General features: G+C 46.3%; 2 protein-coding genes across 2 annotated transcripts in view; both read left to right on the forward strand.

The window, feature by feature from the left end:
- The window catches only part of LOC138975582 (protein N-terminal glutamine amidohydrolase-like), a 570,098-nt gene that overhangs the window by 470,304 nt on the left and 85,902 nt on the right, over positions 1-13,892 (forward strand). The gene's annotated exons all lie outside the window — the stretch shown is intronic.
- Positions 3,537-5,805, forward strand: LOC138975583 (E3 ubiquitin-protein ligase ZNRF3-like; the record flags this gene model as incomplete). Its single annotated transcript, XM_070348308.1, is given in 1 exon segment — positions 3,537-5,805. A coding segment is annotated over 1 exon segment (342 nt), but the record flags the coding sequence as incomplete, so codon positions are not given.

The following is a 13,892-nucleotide window of genomic DNA, read 5'->3' on the forward strand; positions in this document are numbered from 1 at the left end:
ACAAATGGAAACTTACATACGAGTTTTGGGAGAACTGTCCAAAACAGAAGTAGAGAAAAGACGGACTTGTTTTGTATTCTGTTATCATAGAGACAGCATGATGTATCAATCAATCAATCAATCAATGACGCTTATATCGCGCATATTCCGTGGGTACAGTTCTAGGCGCTCTGCAGTGATGCCGTGTGAGATGAAATTTTATACGGCCAGTAGATTGCAGCCATGTCGGCCCATATTTACCTTTCACGGCCTTATTCCAAGTCACACGGGTATGGTAGACAATTATTAACTGTGCCTAAGCAATTTTGCCAGGAAAGACCCTTTTGTCAATCGTGGGATCTTTAACGTGCACACCCAATGTAGTATACACGGGGGGTGGTTCGGACACCGACGAGAGTCTGCACACAAAGTTGACTCTGTGAAATAAATTTCCGCCGAACCTGGGATCGAACTCGCGCTGACAGCGGCCAACTGAATACAAATCCAGCGCGCTACCAACTGAGCTATATCCCCGCCCCATGTAGGCGACATTGTTCTTGTTGTGTGGCCACCCGGCCATTGGCTGGGTTGGCGAGGAAAGGAACAGGAAGTAAAGATAAATTTAATGTGAACCGACAGTCATGGTTTTTCATGAGTTTCATCTTGATTCGATACCAGTGATTCGTCGTTCTGTGCCAGTGAACTCTTGTCTATCATTCCCTACATACTTGAGAAGTCCATGACGAATGCAAGTGTTGTTCGTTCAGTGAAAGACACTAAAGTGGCGCTGATGGGGTCTATGTCGACCAAAAGAGTGGGATTCCCTGTATGTGGAGTTCCTGGAGGGGGATTCCCTGTATACAGGGAATCCCACAGGGTGGAGTTTTTCAATAAAACTTGCAAACCATACTCGAATTTCTAAGAAATATCAAAAAAGATTGAAAAAACATCAAATTCTACCGATGTCGCCAAGCATCACGTGACTTTCAGCGATATCAGCGACACGCTACAGGAACTAAATCCTGTGGTATTCACTGTATACAGGGAATCCCCCTCCAGGAACTCCACCTACAGGGAATCCCACTCTTTTGGTCGACATAGACCCCATCAGCTAGAGTGGCACCCACATGGTTTTCTCCTTACTTCGGGGTCTACTTAATTCTTACCTGGTGACAACCTCACCTACCATTACTTCAAACGATTATCTTTCGTCCTCCTTCCACCCCATCACATTTGTGCTGTCTGTGTATTAGTCAGTGTGTGTGTGTGTGTGTGTGTGTGTGTGTGTGTGTGTATAGGCCTATATATGTGCGTGTGTGCGTGTGTGCGTGCGTGTGTGTGTGCGTGTGTGTGTGTGTGCGTGTGTGCGTGCGTGCGTGCGTGCGTAACAGTGTCAGTGTGTGTGTGAGTGTGTGTTAATAAACCGCTTTGCCTTACCTTACCTTGTCTTGCTCTCGCAATACCGACAGAGACAGGACAACATTCTGCGACGAGCAGTAGATCAGATCACCGAACTCTTTCAGGTACAAACTCATGTTACCCGAGAATGCTGATTGAGCAGCTAGTCTATCGGTACACGGCATATGTATGTGAGCGTGTGTGCATACAACTGAGAGTGAATAGACCTACCTACATGAAGTTTATAACCCTCTGCTCTTCTGGCCTTCGACTCGTGCCGGCCTTTGAGTCATTTGCCGCTAACGTAAATAAGGCCAATGATATCTGGGTCAACTAAATAAAGCCAGGAATTCATTCGCTCATTCATTCGTGGTATTTTAGCGGCGAGACGCTGTACGGACAGTCCCCATGTGAGTGTGTGTGCTGTGTGCCGCTCTGTGGGTGTTTGTTTGAGGGAGTCCCCGATAGCTCGCTGAGTCTTTGTAGCTTGTTAGGATCAGTTTATTACGAATGAAATCCAACTTCAGATTCCACTAAACAGTATATATAGAGACATAGTGCTTGCTGCCGGGCGAGCCCGACAACAATTTCCTATTTCTCTTTGCTGCGCTGGCCGCAAAACCCCTCGTAGGGTGTAAACGATTTATTCAAATATTTGTCAAAGAACAATGAATCCACATGCGCATAATCATAACAATGGAGCGTTACGAGCCATATTGAACACTTAGGCCTGTGTCCAGGACTTCGATCAGCATGAAAAACAATTAAGAGAAATCGATAACTTAAAAATAAAACTATCGCAAGAGAGACGAAAGATCGATCACCAAAGTTTGCAAAACTTTCAGAACAAGAAAAGAGAAGTGGTAAACCAGGCTTATTGAGGTATGATTGTGTGCGTGGTAGTTGGGGTGGAGATGGGTTGGGAGGTTAACGCAGCCATAACTAATCATGGAAGAGACGATCGTTCGACCCAAAGCTGTTCATTTAAAGAAGAAAGGGTTACATTCAAAGAATAGTGTCCTAAGTTGACTATTCTTGTCAAGAGTTTGTCATGTAGTTTCAGTGATCCTTGAACATAATTATCGGTTTTACGGAATTGAGAGAAAATTACCTCTTACGTATCACCACGATATTGCGTGAGTTTCTATGATGCCGCTCTGCAACAGTTCTCTTTGTGTGCAAAACAATGCAAGAACCGTCAATTTGGGACTCTAAAACTTATGTGTGGCATCCAAGTGTTATACTTACGTGATAACAAAGAAAATACTGAAGGAAATGTAAACGACATTTCTGTACTGCCAGGTTTAGAACAAGTAACGTCCCAACACAGCCAAAAAGAAGAGGTTAAGTATCGTTTCTGTCTATCTGTCTGGCGGGCTGTCGGTCGGTCTGTCTGTCTGTCTATCGGTCTGTCTTTTTCTTGGTATAAGCCTATCTCTATTTCTCTCCAGATTTTAATGTAAGAAGAAACCACAGAGTTGATGAAGGAAGTTTGCAAAACTTTTATTTTTTTAAATGTGCAAAACTTTGAGAACAAATTGTATACCTCTCAGAATAAATAAAATACCACCAACAAGGGTAAACGGAGAAACGGAGAAACACACACACACACACACACACACACACAAACACACACACTGACACACCACACACACATATAAATATATATACACACACACAAACACACACACACACACACACACACACACACACACACACACACATAAATATATACACACACACACACGAGTTACCAGACGGAATAAAAGCCGGACGGACAAACGGAATTTCCACAACTTTCAAGAAAAGTTCACAAAACTTTCAGAACAAGCTACACACATCGAAAGAGAAAAGGTAAACGAGGGGAAACTCGCTCTCTCTCTCTCTCTCTCTCGCACTCTGTCAAGATAGCACGTCGCTGAATGGCGACTAGCGGTGGCGGTGGGGAGGGACCATAAATTATTCACAGGGAGGCGGAGAGGAGGAAGAAACCCCCTTTCCCCCAAAACTCTCACCTCCAACTACTCCCCCTCCCTGCCCCCCCCCCCTTTTTTGGTCACGTGACACCGGTGAGCCCCCCCCCCCCCCCCCCCTTTGAAGCGCGCCGCTGTAGCCAAGCTTTAGTTGACAGTGCGCTCTCTGCGGAGAAAGCCACTTTGCGTGCCAGCGCTACTCTCTCGGTTCTGTAGCAAAGTGAGAGCGAGAGAAAAAGAGAGAGAGAGAGAGGGCCATACCTCGTGTGTTTTGTGCGGAGGAGTTTCGTTCGCTTCAGGCCCCTAACCTCCGGCCCTCTCTTCGTGTCCCTTCCATGCGTCTCAGTATTACCGTACTTTACTACTACACTACGACGCCGAACGGAGGATATTTTTGTGTATCGGTGCTGTGCTATGGCGTTCCACTACAATACGAAAGTTTTTGAGTAGAAAGAGAGAGTGAAAAAGAAAAAGGCCTCAGTGGAAGAAACTGAACCAGAAGTGAGAGAGAGCTATACGCTACATCGTACATACTATTCTCGCTCGGATACTGGTGATTTTGTTCCTCTCTTATTTCTAGGGCGAGAGCGTGGTTGTACGTAGTAAGTTAGTGGCTTTCAGGCAGTGTTTATCGTTGCGTAGATTGGAGACGAGTGTTTTTTCTTCCACCTTCTTTCAGTGTTCTTCGCGCGGTGTGATCCGCAGAGCCTGTGTGTGTGTTCCGATCCCTCGTGCCTCTCATTCAAGATGCTGGATTGTAGCAGTAGTACTGTTGCTGCTTCTCAACGACTCTCGCCTGTAGACCAAGGATGGTGGTTACCGTACTGACAGAGAGAGGAGAAGAAGAAGGAGATGAAAGCATCAAGGTTGTCAGTCAGTGTGTGTGAGGTAGGATGCTTGCTCTACAGCAACCTTTTCTTTACTCCCTCTAGTCTCTGTCTGTCTCGCACAGACACAAGTTTGTGTTCTTTCACCGCGTGGCAGTGTTGTTGTGTTTTGCCGGCCTACGTTCAGTGACCAGACACGAAAACCTTCTGTAGGAGAAGCTACAATCGCTACTACCACCTGTGTTGTGAAGGAATGTTTGTTTCAAAACCTCCACCTGTTTTGTGAATGAAGCTTCTTTTCGGAACTACTACTAGTCGAGTGTTGAGTCTTCCGCTCGAAAACTCCCCACGTGTGTTTCCGTGAAGCTGACGTTGGGAACTTCGAGTCAGTTTACTTGTGCTGGACCCAACGTTCAGGGAACTTCTTGCAAAACAACTGTAGTTAACCTTTATGCGTGGCAAACCTAACGTTTACAGAACTTTCAAAGCAGTTGTTGTGAACTTTAACGTAAGACTTAGAAACTTCAAGTTTTGACTGCATTGAACCTAACGCGAGGAACATCTGCCTGTGGCCTTGAACCTAACGTTCGATGTAACTACTGTGTTTTAACCTTGCGTTGGGAATATAGAGTCTACCTGTGCTGAACCTAACGTTCGAGGTAACTGTGTTGAATCTTTCGCTTGGAACGTCAGTGTACATGTGTGTAGGATCCTGTGCCTGTGGAGTACCTTATCTACGACCTTGCGTCTACATTTCGCTTCACCATCTCACCGCACCCACCCTCCTCACCCACCTACCCTCCTCACCCCTAAGACTGAACTAACCCCACCTAACCAGCCACCACCACCAAACTCCAAACACCACAGAGACAGCCGTGACTGTTTCAAAACGACGACAGCGTCAACTATCACCACCGAACTCCGAAACGACATAAAACAAAGCTGTTAGTGACTCAGTCGCCCGAGACAACAATCACCACGACCAGCACTAGAGCCGCGTCAATCATGTCACAGTGACGGGCGGCGCCAACGACATCAACGTCAATCAAATAAAAAAATACTAGTGAAGACGCCTAAACCAACATCCATCACCAACCACAAAACCACACCAAATGAGCAGCTGAAGAAGATCCCATTATAGAGAGGATGCGACGACGTCGTCGCAGCCTGAGCGAGACGGCGGTGGTGGCAGTGGTGAAGGAACACCGGTTCATCCGAGAGGAGGGTACTACCAGGAATGCTGGGGATGGTCTCTTTGCCGGGCCCAGCGCTACCAGCCTCGCACCATGCCCAGCCTGCTAGCTGCCTTCATCTTCACCACGACCACCTCAGCGTCCTCAAGGCACCGCCGGCGCCTCGGAGAAGGAGGAAGAAGAGGAAGAGAAGGAGGAGGAGGGGGTCTGGGTGTAGGCCTCCACCGCCTGTGGCTGTGGGTCGTGATGGCCGTGCTGCTGCTGGTGGTGAAGGTGGAGTGTGCGAGAGGGGATGGAGGAGGGGAGCGGGCGGTGCTGGAGACGGTGTTGTACAATCCCGTGCAGAACGGGGGCTACGTCACGCAGTCCTACAAGCTGACCGGCATCTTCTCGCCGTCGGGCACTGCTGTGTCTGCTGAGGGCAGGATCATACAGGTCAGTCTTGCGGGGAACCACACTCCCCTCTCTATACAATCCATTGTCGAACTTGTGGGGAACCACACTCCCCTTTCTATACAATCCCTTGTCGAACATCTTACTGTAATATATATATATCTATATATATACGACTAGTGTCTGTCTGTCTGTCTGTCTGTCTGTCTGTCTGTCTGTCTGTGCGCGATGCGCGGCCAAGGTTCTCGATGGATCTGTTTCAAATTTGGTGATCATATTCAGGTACACCCTGGACACAACCTGGTCGATGAGATATTTCAACACGTGCTCTCAGCGCGCAGCGCTGTGCGCGCTGAACCGATTTTTTTTTGTTTTGGTCTGGATCCACTACCAGTAACTCTTCCTTATCTTCTCCAGTGTTTTCAGCCGCGATTATCTCCCTTCCTCCGTGTGGCGTCAATCCATATTCCCGTTACTACGTTACTATTTTTAGGTCACTGCACGTTACTATTTTTAGAAGGTCTCCAGTGTTTTGCGCGTTTATCTCCTTTCCTTCGTGCGCCGGCGAAGCCGGCGTGCCGGGTCCCAGGCACAGCCTGGTATTTGGCTCTACTTCTTCCCGGCGAAGCGGGTAATCATCTATATATTCCATGTTATGCCATACGTCTTGTGGAGAACCACACTCCCCTTTCTATACAATCCCTTGTCGAACATCTTTCTGTAATATCTATATATACGACGTGTGTGTGTGTGAGTGTGTGTGTGTGTGTGTGAGTGTGTGTGTGTGTGTGTGTCCGCGATGCACGACCAAAGTTCTCGATGGATCTCTTTCAAATTTGGTGGCCATATTCAGGTACACCCCGGACACAACCTGGTCGATGAGATATTTCAACACGTGCTCTCAGCGCGCAGCGCTGAACCGATTTTGGTTTTTCTCTGGATCCATTCCCAGTAACTCTTCCTTATCTTCTCCAGTGTTTTCAGCGTTTATCTCCCTTCCTTCGTGTGGCATCAATCCATATTCACGTTTCTATTTTTAGAAGGTCACTGTCGACAACGCTCAATCCATATTCCCGTTATACTATTTTTAGAAGGTCACTGTCCCGGCGAAGCCGGGTATTACTCTTCTCCAGTGTTTTGCGCGTTTATCTCCCTTCCTTCGTGCGAAGCCGGCGTACACCCGGCCCCCGGCGCAGCCGGGTATTCACCTCGACTTCTTCCCGGCGAAGCCGTACCCGGCGAAGCGGATATTCATCTAGTATAAATATATTCCATTGTATGCCATAAGTCTTGTGGAGAACCTCTGAGTGGACCAATACCCCCCTCTGTATACACTTCTTTGTCCATTTGCCATCTTCCAGTGTATGCTATTACTATTAGTCTTGTGGAGAAAACATGTGTACATCCCCACCCTTCCCCTCTAAACAAATCCCTTGTGCAATCTCTTGTCTATTTCCCGTAATCAAGTGCATGTATGCTGACAGTCTATTGGGGAAAACTTGTTTACCCCCACCCCCTTCTCCTCTACACAAATCCCTATACTCGTTGAACATCCTCTATTTTAACGTATGCTAGCTATATATATTATATATATATGAGTCTTGTGGGGAAACTTTGTGTGGACCCCCACTTCAATCTATAATCCCTTGTCGAACATCATGCCTATTTCTATTTCCCATATTTTATTGCCAATGCATGCTATGAGTGTGGACCTCGATCCCTTGTGAATTCCCTTTTTCAACATTTTCCATTTTCCAATGTACGCCAGTTTTAATAATTTCAGTATGAGTCTTGTGGGGAACGCTTGCGTGAAACCCCACTCCCATCCCTCGCGGAATCTGGTGTTTATAGTTATAGTCTTATACCCATGACGATGAAACTCTTGAGTCCCAGCTAGCTGGAAAATCAGTATAGTTTCCTCTGAGTCACTCTTCCCACCCCATTGTAAATTAAATCTCTTATTCAGTACCTAAACCCATGTATGCCACTGACGGCGATTCTGTGCACGGAGAAACCCTGTTAAATCTCTCATGCGTGTTACCCCTTTTCATGTGTGATATCCCCATTGATACCGGCACGGTTGGCCTAGTGGTAAGGCGTCCGCCCCGTGATCGGGAAGTCATGGGTTCGAACCCCGGCCGGGTCATACCTAAGACTTTAAAATTGGCAATCTAGTGGCTGCTCCGCCTGGCGTCTGGCATTATGGGGTTAGTGCTAGGACTGGTTGGTCCGGTGTCAGAATAATGTGACTGGGTGAGACATGAAGCCTGTGCTGCGACTTCTGTCTTGTGTGTGGCGCACGTTATATGTCAAAGCAGCACCGCCCTGATATATGGCCCTTCGTGGTCGGCTGGGCGTTAAGCAAACAAACAAACAAACAAAATCCCCATTGATTGTGAATGTGATACATGTTGAAACCTTGCGAAGTGCGAGGAACATCTTGTCTGTCACGCGTTGGACACACCTGTGCAGGGTTTTACAAGGAATAAGAGCATCCTTCCATCCATTCATGTGTCACAATTCAACAGCTTAGCAGCTTTTGGTGCATAGGAGGATTGATGGGCGGACATAATTTAGTAGGGGGCTCCGCTCACGTAACTTCAGCAGGACCGACGACGCACTGCAGATTTTATCCCAGCCCGCTTCACGTTGCATGAAAGGAAAACACTAGGCCAAGTACTCGTCATAATCCCTATCGCGGCATAAATAATAGGCAGTGCGTCGTCTGTGCCGCTGAAACTGCGCAGGTGTATTCTGCCCCTAACTGACGCTGATGGGGTCTATGTCGACCAAAAGAGTGGGATTCCCTGCAGGTGGAGTTCCTGGAGAGGGATTCCCTGTATACAGGGAATACCACAGGATTTAGTTCCTGTAGCGTGTCGCTGATATCGCTGAAAGTCACGTGATGCTTGGCGACATCGGTAGAATTTGATGTTTTTCAATCTTTTTTGATATTTCTTAGAAATTTGAGTATGGTTTGCAAGTTTTATTGAAAAACTCCACCCTGTGTCCCCTCCAGGAACTCCACCTACAGGGAATCCCACTCTTTTGGTCGACATAGACCCCATCAGCCTAACTGACACCAGTGTCTGGCTGCTGTTGAGTGTGGGTGGGTGTCCAAGTGGAGTGATGCTGTTCATCCTATGCTGTGTACAATTGTAATGACGTCTGTGATGCTGTTCATCTTATGCTGTGTACAATTGTAATGACGTCTGTGATTCTGTTCATCTTATGCTGTGTACAATTGTAATGACGTCTGTGATGCTGCTCATCTTATGCTGTGTACAATTGTAATGACGTCTGTGATGCTGTTCATCTTATGCTGTGTACAATTGTAATGACGTCTGTGATGCTGTTCATCTTATGCTGTGTACAATTGTAATGACGTCTGTGATGCTGCTCATCTTATGCTGTGTACAATTGTAATGACGTCTGTGATGCTGTTCATCTTATGCTGTGTACAATTGTAATGACGTCTGTGATGCTGTTCATCTTATGCTGTGTACAATTGTAATGACGTCTGTGATGCTGTTCATCTTATGCTGTGTACAATTGTACTGACGTCTGCGATGTTGAACATGACCGTGTACTGTAAGCAGGAAGGAAGGTACAACCGAACCTGTCTTTACGAACTCCTCCCGAAAGCGACCACCTTCCCTCAACAACCACTCTCAGGGATTCCAGAGGGGTTTTGCTTCTGTATAATTCACCTTTCCTAAACGGCCACCTGTCAATAACGACCACTTTTGGTCGGTCCCTTGCGTGGTCTGTATGGGCAGGTTCGACTGTACCTTCAAATGTTGCTGGCGCCACTCCTGATGGTTAATGCCTACATATACTGTGATTGGTCAGCCACGTCCACTTTATGCAGGGTCAAAGCGGACAATCATCACGGCCAATCTCATTCACAGCAGTCACCCAGACACGCTGAGTAAAGTTTTATACACAGACTCTAAAAGTATGGATAGAGGATTGACCCTGAACGTCTTAGATCTATCGCCATAGATAGATGTTGGCCAGTATCATACCATCGGTGAAAGGGGAGGATATGGATGGGGCTCATCGATGAGTCGCCAGGAAACCTATCTATTAATTTTGTCATGCACAAAGTCTTCCAGTAATACAAAAAAACATAAAGCTTTCACTTCTCGCAACCACGCTGTACTCTTCAGTCACAGTAGCTGCAATATTCGTTCATGGTGTTCCGAAGTATTCTCCCCCCTCCCCTAAAAAAAACCTAGGTGATGCCGTGTGGTCCTGTGTGTTTGAAAGAGGTGTCTGTTATCTCAGCCCTCCCGTTGTCCGCTCGCTCCACGCTGTTGTTGCGTTGAACCAGTTACTTTCTCTCGGCTTGGCAATCACTACTATGGAACACGAAGAGGGTCAAATGCTCGAGCAAGTACTCGCGCATTTACTCGAGCACTTTCGAAACTGCTCGAGTAAATGCGCGAGTACTTCTGAAAATGCTCGCGCACTTTCGAAACTGCTCGAGGAAATGCGCGAGCACTTTTGAAAATGCTCGAGCAGTTTCAAACTGCTCGCGCACTTTCAGAACTGCTCGAGCACTTTCAAAGTACTCGCGCATTTAAATGCGCGAGTACTTTCTCGCGTATTTCCGAGAAGTAACGAGCGGGTAAAGCAAAAACTTGTCGCGGAACAGTCATCTTTTTGGCATATTTTCTAAATATTTTACATGATTTCAATAATTAATTATAGGCCTATAATCATATTTCAGTTGGAAATAAAAATTAATATTAATATAAAAGAATTCTGTTTGGTGTTATGGATGAGCAAAGCCACCGACTGAGAGCGTGCTGCGTGACCTGATTCCGTGACCTCACTTGTGACCTCACTTCGTCATGGCCGCCGAAGAAGTCTTTCTCACAGCTTTCAAAGCAGTCAGCTATATATACTTGTATACTACAAGCAGTCAGCTTTCCCTGATGCGATCGTTAATAATCCCAGCGACCGCCCTTCCCGCCTCCATGACGACTACAGATGCGTCGTTTCAGTAAATTTTCCGGGTCAAGTTTTCAATAAACCCAACCAATGACTTCGGTACAACTCGGGAATCTCCGATTCAAAAGTACTCGCGCATTTACTCGAGCAGTTTCGAAAGTGCTCGAGTAAATGCGCGAGTACTTGCTCGAGCATTTGACCCTCTTCGTGTTCCATACACTACTGTGTGTTGTCACTGATGTGACGGACTGCCTTGTGCGTGTGTGTGTGTTTTGTGGTGCCTTTGCGGAGAAGTCCAAGCTGACTTCCTAGTTGTAGAGGTAGAGAAAGAAACCGTACCAGCTAGGCTCGAGAGTCGGATAGAAAGCTTTATAAAACAATGAAACTTGTGAAGTAAGTTGTGTTCGTTTGTCCATCTGTTTGACGGACTGGAGGACACAGGAAACGCGAGATGAACATACTAATAAAAGAGAGAGAGACAGAGACAGAGATAGGACAGAGACAGAGATAGGGGGTGCGTTAGTGTTCCCCTCACCCACCCACCCCAACTCCCGTACCACCATTTTCTTTCTTTACACATGTATCTTATCAACCATTTTAATAAGTTAATTACCTGACGACCCCCCTTCCCACTCCCCCCCAATTACCCCTTTCCCCCCTCCCTCCCGGGAACTCCAGCCAGTCGCTCCCGCCGCCGCATTTGTATCAGTTGCAAGGTATCCTTAAGCCACCAAGGATGCAAGGTCGGCAATTACACCTGGTGAAACCGGACACATGTGACCAGTTTCAAAACCCGTGTGTCCACCGCCGCTGTGTTATATTGTAGCGTACAATGTAGACTTTGTCCGTTTGACAAGTGGCAGGGGTGTTACGCGAGAATATTTTTGTTGAAATAAATGGGTTTTTTCGGTAAATTTACCAAAATGGCCATAAAGCTTTGAGGAATTGTCCGAAATGTTACAAGGCTGCACCTGGCGTTTATTACAAGATTTTGCCTCGAAGAAATTATTTCCTCGGGGGGGTAGAGAGAGAGAGAGAGAGAGAGAGAGAGAGAGAGAGAGAGAGAGAGAGAGAGAGAGAGAGAGAGAGAGAGAGAGAGAGAGAGAGAGAGAGATTCATGTCTCCCACAGAAAGATATCCCTCCAAGTAACAAATGTTTTCAGCACATCCAAGGGAAAGGTGAATCCCCCTGACTCACCTCGGACAGACAGCGGTCGTACACTATACCTTACCCTGTGGTCCGAGTGAAATATGGATACGACGGGCCTAAAGTGCACACGGGTCACGACACCCAGCTCCAGCCAACCCGTGTCCTTGTAGACTGTGTGAGATGTAAATTGTAACTGTTTAGGTATTGGTTTGAACAACTTCAAAGAAGACTACGATGTGCCCTCTCCGATGGAAACTTGGAAGCATACTGGCCTTATACTTTATCAGGGATGGCCAAATCGAAAATTTTTAACTCGCTCGCCAGCCAGGCGAGTAACTTCAAGAAAGTCACTGACTAGCCCGCCAGACATTTCGTTGACCCGTTACATATCACAGTTGCTGCATCTGCAGTGTTTATGGCTTTGAAACTCGATGTTACAACCACAAGTGTTGCACTGATTCGACCAGAATTTTCACTGGCCAGCCGGGCGGAGTTGCCAGGCGATTTCTTCAAGCACGGATTTTTTACTCGCCCCTGGCGATCGGGCGAACGATTTGGCCATCCCTGTTAAAAGACTATGTGAGATACATGTTAAACGATGGATGGTCTTGACAAACTTCAAAGAAGACTACGATATGTGCCCCATCCGATGGAAACTTGGAAGCTGTATATACTGTCCTTATTCTTCACTGACTAGACTATATAAGATACATACTTGTAAGTAAAACAATGGGTGGTCTTGAAAATCTTCAAAGAAGACCACAATGTATATATCCACTATGGAAACTGCATGGCATTCTTACTAGAGTCAATAATGGTTATTAGATAAGTTGCGCTTTCAACGAAGAACGCATTGAGGAGTCAATTGGAATTATTATCTCTTAGATCGATAACAGAGTAACTCGAGTCAAAGAGGACGATACAATAAGTTGCGTTTTCTAAGAACGAACAGCTGAGTCAATAGCTAACACTCACAGAGCAACTACTGAACTAGTCAAAGAAGATTATAAGGATGTAATTAAAATTGCGATTTCTCAGAAAAGCGAAGTCAACGCCAGAAAAATGAATAACAAATGTCAAAATTCAAATGCTTCACCGGCAGCAGTTAGAACTTAGAGGTATTCAATTTTTGACATGTTCAAATGGAGGTGTAACTCTAACAGATGAAATGAAGGCGAAATCCTGCAATGAATTCTCACAGTCGACTTTCGACCATGCAGGATCTTTCGAGAACAGTCTCACAGTGATACACACTGAGCCCCAAAGTGAAACATCGCAGCCGTAGACCATCAGTCTGTAAAGACCATTGTGGCTGTGTCCGAGCTACCTGTCGAGGCGGGCAGGTATCGCCAATGACCACCTAGTGACCTTTGTAATGGACACGGGGGCCAAACAGACGGGAGACAGAAATGTAGGCTATTTCCTCCGTTCGGACGTTTGTGTGAGAGACGAAGAAAGGAGACGTGTGTGTGTGTGTGGGTATAATGAAAGGGGGGAGGTCGCAGGAAGAAAGATACGGGGCATTGGAGAATGTTCTTCAAGTATGTGTGTGTGTGTGTGTGTGTTGCTGTAGATCGCTTGACCTAGTAAGGTGTGTGTGTGTGTGTGCGTGTGTGTGTGTGTTGAGAGAGAGAGAGTGAGAGAGAGAGATAGAGAGAGATAGAGAGAGAGTGAGAGAGAGAGAGAGAGAGAGAGAGAGAGAGAGAGCGAGAGACGCACAGACAGACAGACAGACAGAAACAGAGAACTATGGTTATTAATATATAACTGTTTTTTATTTTGATTTAATTAACGTTTTGCCCTGTACCAAGGCGCCGATATAGAACTTTCCACTTGTCCAGCATCGGAGAGCAATGCTAGTTAACAGGCTTTGCTTTGTCAATGAAATACTCGCTCAACAGCTCCATGTTTTTTGCGACCAACCTCAGGTACATATATATAATGCAATGACAAATGTAGTTGTTTGACAATTAGATAAGAGCAAAAAAAAAGTAAGCCGCTCTAAGTGTCTTTTCTCGGG

This window comes from Littorina saxatilis, linkage group LG9, assembly GCF_037325665.1.
Source record: "Littorina saxatilis isolate snail1 linkage group LG9, US_GU_Lsax_2.0, whole genome shotgun sequence".
Classification (NCBI taxonomy): domain Eukaryota; kingdom Metazoa; phylum Mollusca; class Gastropoda; order Littorinimorpha; family Littorinidae; genus Littorina; species Littorina saxatilis.